General features: G+C 32.7%; 1 protein-coding gene across 14 annotated transcripts in view; it reads left to right on the top strand.

The window, feature by feature from the left end:
• Positions 1-13,376, top strand: part of SOS2 (SOS Ras/Rho guanine nucleotide exchange factor 2) — a 95,983-nt gene that overhangs the window by 66,737 nt on the left and 15,870 nt on the right. For all 14 annotated transcript variants that reach the window (XR_014059884.1, XR_014059882.1, XR_014059885.1 and 11 more), the window contains 6 exons: positions 808-911; positions 3,476-3,698; positions 6,837-6,956; positions 7,118-7,280; positions 11,546-11,663; positions 12,661-12,833. Coding sequence is in view for 10 of the 14 variants with exons in the window: in XM_081511274.1 (XP_081367400.1) it covers positions 808-911; positions 3,476-3,698; positions 6,837-6,956; positions 7,118-7,280; positions 11,546-11,663; positions 12,661-12,833 (901 nt within the window). In the remaining 4 variants the exon portion in view is untranslated. The remainder of the gene's footprint in view (positions 1-807; positions 912-3,475; positions 3,699-6,836; positions 6,957-7,117; positions 7,281-11,545; positions 11,664-12,660; positions 12,834-13,376) is intronic.

Below are 13,376 nucleotides of genomic sequence, written 5' to 3'. Positions count from 1 at the left end.
GGTGGTTGTGGAGGGTATAGGTGGGAAGATAACGTAGAAATAGTCATTCATTGAAATAATGAAGGAAAAATGCTAATGAAATTAATATATACTAACTGTATCTTTGTGATGGAGAATGGAATGTTATATATGTGTCGATTGTTTACATCTTTATTTGCAAGGTATAAATAATTATTTTTGAGGTACTATAAAACAAAATGGGTTTCCCAGGTGGCGCTTAGTGGTAAAGAACCCGCCTGCCAGTGCAGGTAGATGTAAGAGACTTGGGTTTGATCCCGGGGTCGGGAAGATCTTCTGGAGGAGAGCATGGCAACCCACTCCAGTACTGTTGTCTAGAGAATCCCATGGACAGAGGAGCCTGGCAGGCTGCAGTCCATAGGGTTGCACCGAGTTGAACACAACTGAAGTGACTAAGCAGCAGCAGCGTAAAACAAAATAGCTCTGTCAGAAATACTTTTGTCTTTTGAAGTAAAAGAATGTGAGCCTACCTGTAAATACAGGTAATTTGATGATAGCACTTGAATTTAGAACCAAATACACTAAATCTTAGTTGGTTTTCAAATTTTAGATCTTTCAAAGAAATCCTTTTACAATTGAAGAACTTAAAAGTAGCTTTTGTAATTATAGAGGATGAATTTTCTACATATGAAAAAAGACAAAGTACTTTTCCATGCTTATAAAATTAGAGACTCTTGGGTTTTATATTGGCCCCAGTGTATAAAAGTGTCACCATGGCATTAGAGAAGTGAAAGAAGTATAATTGAATGCTTGAGTTTTACTAAAATGTGTTTCTTTTCATTTTGTCAGGATCTTAAATGTGTTTCGGCACTGGGTTGAACACCATTTTTATGACTTTGAAAGAGACTTGGAGCTGCTCGAAAGACTAGAATCCTTCATTTCAAGTGTAAGAGGTATATTATTTAAAGATTTGATTGACTCTTCTGTTGCACATGAGGCTTTTTTTTTTTTTAATTTATGTGACTTTTCAATTTAAGAAGCTAAACTATTTTTCATTTTAAAAAAGTAGAAGTAAGATTTGGAATAATTTTTATAGACTTTAAGGCTCTCACATATGTTGAGAACCACCTGAAGTATTAAAGTTTTTTAGGAAAATCTTTTTTTTAAGAAGTCAAAAGTCCTCTTTAGTAAATTTAAAACCTTATCTCATCTCATGGCTGCCACTCCTTTAACTAATATTTGTGTAATTTTACCTATTTATTTTCCTTTATCTTATTCTTCAGTTTTGAATGGTTAACAGCTTCTTGGTATTGGTGGTTTAGTCGCTAAGTCGTGTCCAACTCTTGCAACCCCATGGACTGTAGCCTGCCAGACTCCTCTATCCATGGAGTTCTCCAGGCAAGAGTACTGGAGTTGGTTGCCATTTCCTTCTTCAGGGGATCTTCCCGACCCAGGAATCGAACCCAGGTCTCCTGCATTGCAGGCATATATTCTTTACCAACTGAGTTATGAGGAAAGCCCTAACAGCTTCTTAAATAATATCTATTTCCCCTGGAAAAGTTTTTGGTATATTTTTGGCACCTGAAAGACAGGGGTTTCCTACCTGAAGTTGCAGAGCACAGTCCATAAAATGAAACTCGAGGCAGTGAACATCAAATAAATGTTATGTATCAAAATATGCAACATATCAGATGCATGCTGTTGAATCCAGAAAATTCATGTTTTCCCTGATAGTATAAGGCATTAATTAAAACTATTGGAATGTTGTAAATTAAATATAGCTTCTTTCATCTCCTACTTGTTCTTTAAGGTGAATTTTACTTAAAACAGAGAATATGATTCCTTTGTTTCAACTTTGAGATGTTTAAAACACATTTTTATCATGTGTGCTTTATAGTACTAAGTTGATTTTTAATTTAATGTTCTTAATGAAGACACTAGATTTTATTTGCTATAAGAAGCTTCTAAAATACACATATTAGAATAAAATAATTAAATGGTTTTGTTTAAAGGCCTTTCCAATACAAGTTATTCCTCAAGATAACTCAGTAGTTGATGAGGGAAAGGTTTTTTTTGAAGATTTAAAAAAATAATTTATTTGTTTTTAATTGATTGGTGATTGCTTTATAATATTGGCTTGATCTCTGTCACACATCAACATTAATTAACCATAGGTGTACATATGTCCCCTCCATGTTTAACCTGCCCATCTCCCTCCCCATCCCACTCTTCTAGATTACTGCAGAGCCCCAGTTTGAGTTCCCTGAGTCATACAGCAAATTTCCATTGGCTACCTATTTTACATATGTTAGTGTATATGCTTCTATGCTACTCTCTCCATTCATCTCACCCTCTCCTTCCACTCCCCTGCTCCCCTTGTCCATAAGTCTTATCTCTGTATGTGTCTCCATTGCTGCCCTGTGAATAGGTTCATCATTACTCTCTTTATAGAGTCCATATATGTGCGTTAATACACAATATTTGTTTTTCTCTTTCTGACTTACTTCACTCTATATAATAGGCTCTAGGTTCTCCACCTTATTAGAACTGACTCGAATGTGTTCCTTTTTATGGCTGAGTAGTATTCCATTGTATATATGTACCACAGCTTCTTTGTCCAGTCATCTGTTGATGGACATCTAGGTTGCTTTCATGTCTAGCTGTTGTAGTGCTGCCTTGAACATTGGGGCGCATGTGTCTTTTTCAGTTTTGGTTTCCTCGGGGTATATGCCTAGGAGTGGTAATTGCTGGGTCATAAGAGGGAAAGGTTTTGTAGAAGCATTGCAACTAATAAGTGAAGAAGGAATGACAGAATTAGCATAGTACCATTTCTCAAACTCACAGTAACATCATAAAAAGACATTTTATGCCTCCTGTCAGAAATATTCTTGGAAGTATTCATGTTTAAAGTTTGTCCTGGACCAGATCAATCTGTATATGTTGATTTACAGAAAATACAGAGACAGAGAAATAGGGCTGATGACGCCACAAAGATTGAATTGGCAAAATTTAGACTTGGGAAACACCACAAGTGATTGAATTTCAACAAATAAATTGTCCAAAGAAATGAGAGATAAGAGAGGAACCTGTTGATTAATGGAGTCTTGCGACATACTGACTAAGTGCAATGTGTACATCTTGTTTGGATCCTATTTCTTACAAACCAACTGTAGGAAGACAGTTGGTTCCCTGAGACAATCGGGGAAATGTGAATACTAACTAAATATTTGATGATATTAAGAAGATATTGTCATTTTTATATGTGATAATGGTATTGTCGGTTTTTTTTTTAAGTTTTAACTTTCAGATACATACTTAAATATGAATGAAATTATATTACACCTTCGATTTGCTTTGAAATAATATAAGGAGTAGAGGGAGGACATGAGTGATATTAGGTAAAACAGTGGCCGTGAGTTGATAATTGTTGAAAGTAGATGAAATTTACAAATTATATGAATATTTGCAGTTAATGTTTGTCAAGTAAAGGGCTTTTTTTGTTTGTGTCCTTTTCCAGGGAAAGCTATGAAGAAATGGGTAGAGTCAATTGCTAAGATCATCAAGAGGAAAAAACAAGCTCAGGCAAATGGTGTAAGCCATAATATTACCTTTGAAAGTCCACCTCCACCAATTGAATGGCATATCAGCAGACCGGGACAGTTTGAAACATTTGATCTCATGACACTTCATCCAATAGAAATTGCACGTCAGCTGACACTTTTGGAATCTGATCTCTACAGGTAGACAATTAACATTAATTTGCTGCTGTGTTTTCAAGAATGTTGAACATTTCTATCTATTTTCAGAACTTTCTGAAAATTATTTATGTGTACTTAAAAATACCTTGTCTATTCTTGTGGGCTAGGAAGAAAGTTCATAGCAATTTTTTAACTATAATCTTTTCTGCAAGTGAAAGTCTTATAAATTATTGCTCTTTAGGCCTAGATTAGGTACTAGTAATCCTTCACAAGAGAAATGGCAAAGAAAAGACTAATGCAATAGAATAAGCAGGCACTTTAGGCTGTCACCCAGCTCCTATTCCTGATGCTTTCTCATATTGCTTAGTTTAACTTGGTTCAGTTAAGACAGTCAGTATAGATGCTATGCTCTGGGCAGCTCAGTCAATAGACGATTGAGTGAGATAAACTTTTTTTTTTTTTCAAATACTCTGTAATAAAAATTTTGATTTGGGACTTGACTGGGTTAGCTTTGCAAGGCAAATGAATAACAATTCTTAGTGGAATAAAGATTTCTTCACTTCTTTTAAGGAGTTTCAAATACTTTAGCTATTTGAAATTAGTATTGACTTTAAGGATTTTTGAAGTAGATGATGAACCATACTTAAAACTTGTAAATAATTTTCTTTTGTTTATAAGGATCGCTAGAAATATGCTTGACTATTTTTATCTGTATCCCATCGTTTGTCTTTATAGATAAAGCAGTTCCTGCCATCATCCTGTATCCACACACATCACCCATTTACAACGTAACTTTTTAGTATCAAGGCTATAGCATTTCCAGTGTCACTCTCTACTCCAAATTAGACACTTCCCTTTGTCATATTATTTACTTCAAATTTTATTCCAAAATTACTAACTCACGTATCTCATTCTCTCTTTTCAACTTGCTTTATCAACTTCTTCGTCTGTCAGGTTTTTTTTTAAACCCCTATCTTTTCCCAGTGCATTAGCTTCTTTCTGTCTTCTCCTCCCTCATAATATAAGCTTTCTACTTTCATTTACAACCCAGGTTCCTGTTTAGAGTAGAGGCCTTGCAAAAAAAAGAGTATAGGCCTTGTAGGTAATCACCTCCCACTAACCCTGGCCAAAACATAAACCCGTACCGGTATGGTTGTATCAAAAACTTTTCTGCGTTCAGGAGCTGCTTTTGAAATACAAACATCCTTAAGAAATTATCCTAATTAGCAGCCATTGTTTTTTTAAACTGACGTTACACAGGGAAAAGCAAGAATATATAAAGTTTAATGTTAGTGGAGAATGTAGGAAGGCACCAGATATAATACTTGACCTTCTTTAGAACTGGGTTTCTGATTTGCCCTGGTTGTGCTGTTCAGAATTTAGCACACACATCAGAGGTTGTTACCATCTGATTCAGAGTGTCATGTTGTATTTTAAATAATTTGAAGTTCAAGTGGTTTTGTTTGTATTACAGAATTTTTTTTAAGGAAAAAAGTTTTTTAAATTGAAATTGTAGTTGATATGCAATATTGTATTAGTTCCACGTGTACATTATAGTGACTCAGTATTTTTGTGGCTATTTTATTTAAAATTATTATAAAATATTGGCTGTATTCCCTGTACTATACGATATATCCTTGTAGCTTATTTGTTTTGTTCATAGTACTTTGTTACATCCTAATTACCTACCCCAGTTGCTCTTCCCCGCTTCTTCTTCCTTACCAATAACCACTAGTTTGTTCTCTGTATCTATGAGTCTGTTATATTCATTTGTTGGTTATATTTTTTAGATTCCATATATATGTGATAACAGTGTTTTTCTTGCTTTGCTTGACTTATTTCATGTCACATAATACCCTCTAGGTTCATGGGCACTCAAGTTGTTTCTTTACTGTGGGATTTGTGATAGGTGGGAATGAAGAGACTTATTACTTAGATAACAAAGAAAATAGTACAAAATTAGATTTTTCCTTACAGTGTTACATGAATGGACGTCAGGAATAAAAAAGCACTGAGCTCTGTGTGGACCTACTTTCAAAACAGAAATACCTTTGTTAAGTGATATGTGTATTATGGAAGAAGGATACCATACGTAAAACATTGACACTCTGTAACCTAAATTTCTGGTGAAATAATAGAACCAATTAAGAAAATTTATTTCCAAGCCTGTTCAGAGTACCCTTTTGTACTCAAATCTACTGAACTTTTTTATTATTATAACAGCCAGGTCTATAGGACAGTGATGGCAATGCCACTGGTCAATATTTTAAAAATCATATAATCCTGAATCACTATATACAGTGATTTAATCTGCTTTTCCAACTGATTGTTTTTTATTAAAAAATATAGAAGATAATACAGTAAGGGCTCATCAACAAAAGCATTACAAATAAAATTGAAACCCTTTGTGTAATTCTCTCCAGTCCCATTCCTCTTCTTTCTCCCAAAGGATAATTGCTATCTTATATTTGGCATTTACTACTCCTATGTGTGTCTTTATACACATACAACCATTCATAAACAACATGTAGCATTATTTTACACATTTTAAGTCTTTTTCTACCTATGTATCATTCTGTAACTTGTTTTTTTACTTAAATCGTTTCTGGCATTTGTTCAAGTTGCTTGTTCAAGTTGCTGAGTATTGCTCCAGTCTGTTTATTTTAATTGCTGTATTGTATTCCGTTGTATGAATACTCCACAGTGTATTCATTCTCTTGATGATGAGCATTTAGGTTGTTTGGGGTTTTTCACTCTTGCAAATTTTGCTTGACTGAACATTCTTAGAAATGGTAGATGATCTAGTATGTATATCTTCAGTGTTACGAGATATTGTGAAATTTTTTGAAAAGTGGTTGTATCTATTTTTACTTGCACATCAGTCATGGGGAGTTCTCTTTTTTCCACACTTTTATCCATTTGGTGTTAAACTTCTCTTAGTGTGATAGCAGTAAAGTGGGATTTCATTGTGGTTTAATGTTCTTTTCTCTGAGTAAGAGTTAAAATATTCTTTCATGTCCATAGCTATTCAGTTCTGTTTCTCTGTAAACTGTCTCCTTGTATGTTTGTTCACTTATCTTTTAAACTAGTTATCTTTTTCTTATTAAGCTTTTGGAGTCCTTTAAATAATTTTTATATTGATCCCTTGTAGATTAAGTGCATGGATTTTTGGTTCCACAGGAAAGTTCAACCTTCTGAACTTGTAGGGAGTGTATGGACCAAAGAAGATAAAGAAATAAATTCTCCAAATTTATTAAAAATGATTCGCCACACCACAAATCTCACCCTCTGGTTTGAAAAGTAAGTTTTTACTTACTTTGTATTATTACTTCTTAATATATTTCTATAACATTAAGTCACCTATAAGCAAACATTCTAGCTGAAAATGTATATCTTTCCTGTATGAAACAAGGCACTTGCTTCTTGCTTTCTAAACCATGATTTTTTTTTTTTTTGGTTAGATGCATTGTGGAGGCAGAAAATTTTGAGGAACGGGTGGCAATACTGAGTAGAATTATAGAAATTCTGCAAGTTTTTCAAGATTTGAATAATTTCAATGGTGTATTGGAGATCGTCAGTGCAGTAAATTCAGTATCAGTCTATAGACTAGATCATACCTTTGAGGTAAGTTTTAGGCTTAAATAGTTTATCCTTTTGAGAGGAGATAAAATTAATGTGAAAGAGATTCCTTCTACCACCAATGTTTTTTGAGTAAATCCTTTATAAATCTGTCTTACTCCTGAAGCACAGTATCACAATATTAGAAAATACATCAATATATGCTAGTAAGCCTAGAATTCATCAAAGAACATGTGTTTTGTGACTGTTTAATATGCTTACCTAAATGCTTCCCTAGTGGTTCAGATGGTAAGTATTCTGCCTGCAATGCAAGAGACCCAGGTTCAATCCCTGGATCTAGAAGATCTCCTGGAGAAGGGAATGGCTACCCATTCTAATATTCTTACCTGGACAGTTCCACAGACACAGGAGCCTGGTGGGCTACAGTGCGTGGGGTCACAACCAGTCGGACTCAACTGAGCGACTAACACTTTCACTTTCAAACGTATAAAGTTCCAAATGTATTTTTTCAGTAGTACATTGACTGACAGTTTCAAATAAATGACTAAAAGTATTTTAAATATAAATATACAAATTACTTTAATTACCTGTAGTATATAGTCAAAGAAAAACGTGGAGAAAATGCTTTCTAAAACTTAAATGTTTTTTTAAATTATAAAAAAGAATTGTGTAAACATGGTGTATGTTTTCATGTTTATCATTAAAAATTTGGAAGATATAGAAAGTATAGAAAATTTAGAGACTCAGCCATGCAAATATATTTGCCTTTGAGAATGTGAACTTTTACAGCGTTACTGGAAAGTAATCTGGCAACAGATGTTAAATACACATACTTTTGGACACAGAATAAAAGGCTCAGGACTATAAAATTAAGGTACAAAGATCTAGTTTCTGCAGCATTAATTGTACTAATAGTAGCAGAAAGCTAGATCCAACCTGTATGTCCATCAGTAGGAGAATGATTATGTTATCCTATCCCTATCATGTGGAGTATTGGTTGGCTAGGGGAAAAAGGTGACTGAATCTATGTGTATGTCTTGAAAGAATAGTGTGACATTCAGAGGAAAAGCCATTTCAAAAATCCTTAGAAAAATTAATATAATATGATTTCATTTTGATAGAACAGAACAGAACAAACTCTAAACATGTAAGTGGAGTTGCACAAGCATTGAGAAGAGTGTGGAAGGATACATACTCTTCACTTAACATTCATTCTTACAGTGGGTTGTGATTAAAGGGGAGTATAGGGTTAAACTGCTTTCATGTATGTGTTTTTCTATTTGAGTGTTTGCATGTTATTGATTTGTATGGATATATTGTATATTAAAGATGTTAATAGTCAAATATTGCAAATATTAATCTAAGAGACTAATAACTTCAGTTCTCATTTTGTAAACTCTAAAGAAATGTATTCATTTTGAGAGGTTAATTAAGCTTTAGTTTCTTAAAATATTAAATATTCAACAATATTTCTTAAAATAGGTACATGGTATAAGGAATAAAAATACAAAAAAAAAGCCTATTTACCTGGCATCCAGTTTAAAAACCTTTCCCAATTCCATCTCCTTTGTCCCTTCAGAGCCAACTACTGTGCTAAATCTTGTGCTTATCATTCTTTTGCTTTTTTCTATAGTTCTACTGTTTGTAGCTCTAAACAATGTTGTTTTTTCTTGTTTCTTAATTATATGTGAATATAATTCTTCCAAGACTTTTTTTCACTCAGTATTATATTCCTAAAATTCATCCATGTTGTTTCTTATAGGCCATTCTTTTTTATAGCTGTATCATATTATAGAAATAGATTCAAGGGATTAGATCTGATAGACAGAGTGCCTGAAGAACTATGGACGGAGGTTTGTAATATTATACAGGAGGTGGTGATCAGAACCATCCCCAAGAAAAAGAAATGCAAAAAAGGCAAAATGGTTATCTGAGGAGGGCTTACAAATAGCTGAGAAAAGAAGAGAATCGAAAGACAAAGGAGAAAAGGAAAGATATATCCATCTGAATGCAGAGTTCCAAAGAATAGCAAGGAGAGATAAGAACCCTTCCTAAGTGATCAATGCGAAAAAATAGAGGAAGACAACAGAATGGGAAAAACTAGAGATCTCATCAAGAAAAATAGAAATAACTTTACTAAAATTTATTTATTTGCTTATTTATTTATTAGTTAATGGTCATTCATATTGTTTCTAGTTTGATGCTATTGTCAGTAAACATTTTCTGCCTATGTCCTGGCGCATACATGTACAAATTTCTCTTACATACCTAGAAGTAGAATTATTGGATGATAGAATAGATAATGCCCAGTTGTTTTCTCAAATTACTGTACTAGTTTATACTCCCACTGGAAACATACAAACTCTGGTTGTTCCACATTCTCACTAACACTTGATATTGTCAGTTCTTTTAATTTTTCTAGTCTTGTGGTTTGGGTTTATAATTTCTTGATTTCTGTTGAGTTTGAACCTCTTTTCAGATGTTTATTGGCTCTTTGTATTGTGGAAATTTTTTTACTTGCTTGAGTTTTTCTCATGAATTTGTATGAGTTCTCTCATATACTATATTTTAATCCTTTGTCAGTTATGTTTGTTATAAATACCTTTTTTCCAGATCAAAGCTTCTGTTTTCACCATTTTTATTATGTCTTTTGATGAACAAAAATTCTTAACGTCACATTTATTTTTTCCTTTGTAATTTGTGCTTGTTGGTGTCTTGTATAATAGATCCTCCTCTGTCATCTTAATGTTTTATCTTTCTCATTAAGTCCTTAATCTAGCTGAAAACAAGTTTTGAGTATGGAGTCTAATTTCATTTTGTGTTCCATTTGGCTAGCCAGATGATCCCACACGTTTATGAGAAGTACATTCTTTCCTCATTGATCTCTAGGTGACAGCTGTGTCATAAACTGAGTATCCATAAATGTGTGGTCCTGTTTCTGGTTCCTCTGTCCTATTCCTTTAATGTATTCTGTTATTCCTGTGCTAGTGCTGCATGTTTAAATTGCCATAATTTTATACTAGTTCTTGATACACTATAGTAGGCCAAGTCCCCACCAAGCTTCCTTTTTCAAGAGTGACTTACTCTTTTTTTTGTTTTTAGTTCCCCAAGCAGGGATTGAACCTGGACTCCAGCAGTGAGAGCACTGAGTCCTAACCACTGGACTGTCAGGGAATTCCCAAGAGTGACTTATTCTTGACCCTTTGCTATTATGTAATTGTAGAATTATCTGAAAGGTTGGGATTTTGATAAGAATTGTACAGGTTCTATAAATCAATTATGAAGAACTGACATTTTTACAATAATGAATCCTCCCAACTATGAACATAGTGTATCTCTCCATTTATTTATTTATTTAATAAAGTTTTATGGTTTTCTTGATGAAGACCTCACAACTGTTTTGTTAGATTTATATTAGAATACTTAAAAATTTGTTTTCTGTATTGATATCTAGAAATGCAGTTGATTTTTGCCTGTTGGTTTTATATCCAACAATATTGCTTAATTCTTTCATTAACATTCTATATGTAGGTTTATTACATTCCTTTACATAATCATTTCCTCTGTGAATAATGGCAATTTTTCTTCTCAGTCCCTAGTCTTTTATTTATTTGTTTATTTTTCTTGTCCATTCTAGTTAGAACTTCTGTAGAGTACTGAATAAAAGTTACAGTGCAGTCACCTTTGCTTTTTCCTTAAGTTAAAGGAAATTAGTTGAGTGGTTTTTCATCAAGTATGTTTACTATCAATTTGTGTGTGTGTGTATATGTGTGTATATGTGTGTATATGTGTGTGTGTGTGTGTCAGGTTAAAAATAAAATAATTGACTTTTAATTACAAAATGTAATAATGAAATATAAAATAAATGACTGCTTATTTGGTTTAATAAATTTTTGTTCAATTCTTGTCTCCCTCCCCTGGCCTTCTCCTCTTTACCAAAATCTTATTACCCTTAGCCCCAAAAGACCTTCCAGTAGAAAAATACTTGAATGACATGGGATTATATTTTTCTCCTATAGCTATAACTTGAAACTCCAGCTAATCAGGATTATAACTAATAATGTCTTAAAACTAATAATGTCTTAAGGAAGTTTGTTTTATTGTTTAATCCTCTAATTTATATTAGAAACAAACTAAGTTTTAAAAGTTCAAGTCATTTCCAGCAAGTAGAGATAATACTACTGATCACTTAATTTAAAAACTTTTTTTTCAAACATTTGTATAATATTAAAATTGAAAGCTCTGCACCTAAAAAATATGATTGAGTTATTAAAAAAAAAACAATTATACTCCATTTATATATTTTAAAGGCATTGCAGGAAAGAAAAAGGAAAATTTTGGATGAAGCTGTGGAATTAAGTCAAGATCATTTTAAAAAATATCTAGTGAAACTTAAATCAATCAATCCACCCTGTGTGCCTTTTTTTGGTAAGTTACAAAATATGGATTTATATTTTGAGGGAGAGTTTGTTATATAGCAAAAAGAGACCAGCCTTTAGAAGCAGATAGTCCTGATTTTATGTATTAGCACATCTACTGTTATTAGCTGTCTGTATTGATAAATAAAACCTAAACTCTATATATAGACTCTTATCTATAAAACATAATTCTGGTAATTATCTCATAGAGTTGTAAGGAGTCTTGTGGAATCTGTTCTATAAGAGCAGTAGTCTCATTCATGAGGGCTCCACCCTCGTAAGTTTAGCACCTCTCAAAGGCCTCACCACCTCATTCTGTCACATTGGGCATTAGGATTTCAACATATGAATTTTGAACATTCGATCAAATTATAGCACACACCAAAAATGTCTCCAGACATTCCCAGATATCTGTCCCCTGGGGGACAAAATTGCCCCCAGTTGAGAGCCACTGATGTAAATGAATCTAATTATGTGTGAAAGAGAAACTGAAAACTTTCTTCCTATCCAAAACTGAAGAATAATTCTTTTGTGTCTAAATCACAGGCTTTGGGAAAGTAGAATTAGTTTACAAATCTGTAGTCTTATTAATCAGAATTGGCTTAAAATTAATTTGTTGGTCAGTAATCACTTAAGATCATTGGTATTAAATATTTTATCAATAATCATTTAAGATCATGGTATTTAATATTTATAAGTAAATATTAAAATGGTTAGATTTAACACATAATTTAGACTGTAAATGAGTCCTCCCTTTTATTTTAGGCTATTAGACTAAGAAATGGCAAATTAAGCTCTTTATAAAACCCTAACTTTCTTTCAATTTTAAATTATTTCCATCCATGTAAAAAATTCTTCATGTAGAATTGATTATTAAATATATCAGAGATTTCACTAGTAAGAACTGCTGTATTATAGGATGTCTTTCAACTTTACTAGATCAATTGTTTTCCCAAATGGTTAAGTAACCAATTTTAAAACTTTTCTTCAAATACTTTTTTTACTAGGAATATATTTAACAAATATACTGAAGACTGAAGAAGGGAATAATGATTTTTTAAAAAAGAAAGGGAAAGATTTAATCAATTTCAGTAAGAGGAGGAAAGTAGCTGAAATTACTGGAGAAATTCAGCAGTATCAAAATCAACCTTACTGTTTACGGATAGAACCAGAAATGAGGGTAAATATTTTCTTTGCTTATCTTTAAAAGAGAACATGTTAAGTCCTCTGCCCTCTCTAAGAAATTCCATAGCCATACATTATGATCTTTATTTTGCTATGAAAATAATATGCATTAATGAATCAATAGATAGAAGTGGTGAATATTAGATATTCTCCACTAACAATCTGCCGTTATTAATATTACTAGGCACTCTGTCTTGACAGTTATTGCTTCTTTGTGCAACAGGTTTAAGTAACGCTTCCAAAAAAATGAATGACAAAATGGAATGAAAGATGCTTTCTGATGTCCACACAGTAAAAAGAAAATCCACTACCAGTACTATCATTAATTAATAGACATCTTAGATATTTTACATGTGCCAGTATAACATTAAGTAATTAATACCTTTATAAGAACACTGCATTTAAGTAGAGGAAGGGTTGGGAGAGTGATGTGTATATATGCATAGCAAAAAAATGATTTTTTAAAAACTATTTTTATCATTTGATATCTGTTTTGAGCAATAGTTCATAATATTGATTCTGTGGTACTATAAGGTGT

The sequence above is a fragment of the Giraffa tippelskirchi genome, chromosome 7, assembly GCF_054371585.1.
Source record: "Giraffa tippelskirchi isolate mGirTip1 chromosome 7, T2T-mGirTip1v1.2.pri, whole genome shotgun sequence".
NCBI lineage: Eukaryota > Metazoa > Chordata > Mammalia > Artiodactyla > Giraffidae > Giraffa > Giraffa tippelskirchi.
This window is presented reverse-complemented; position numbering and strand designations above follow the sequence as displayed.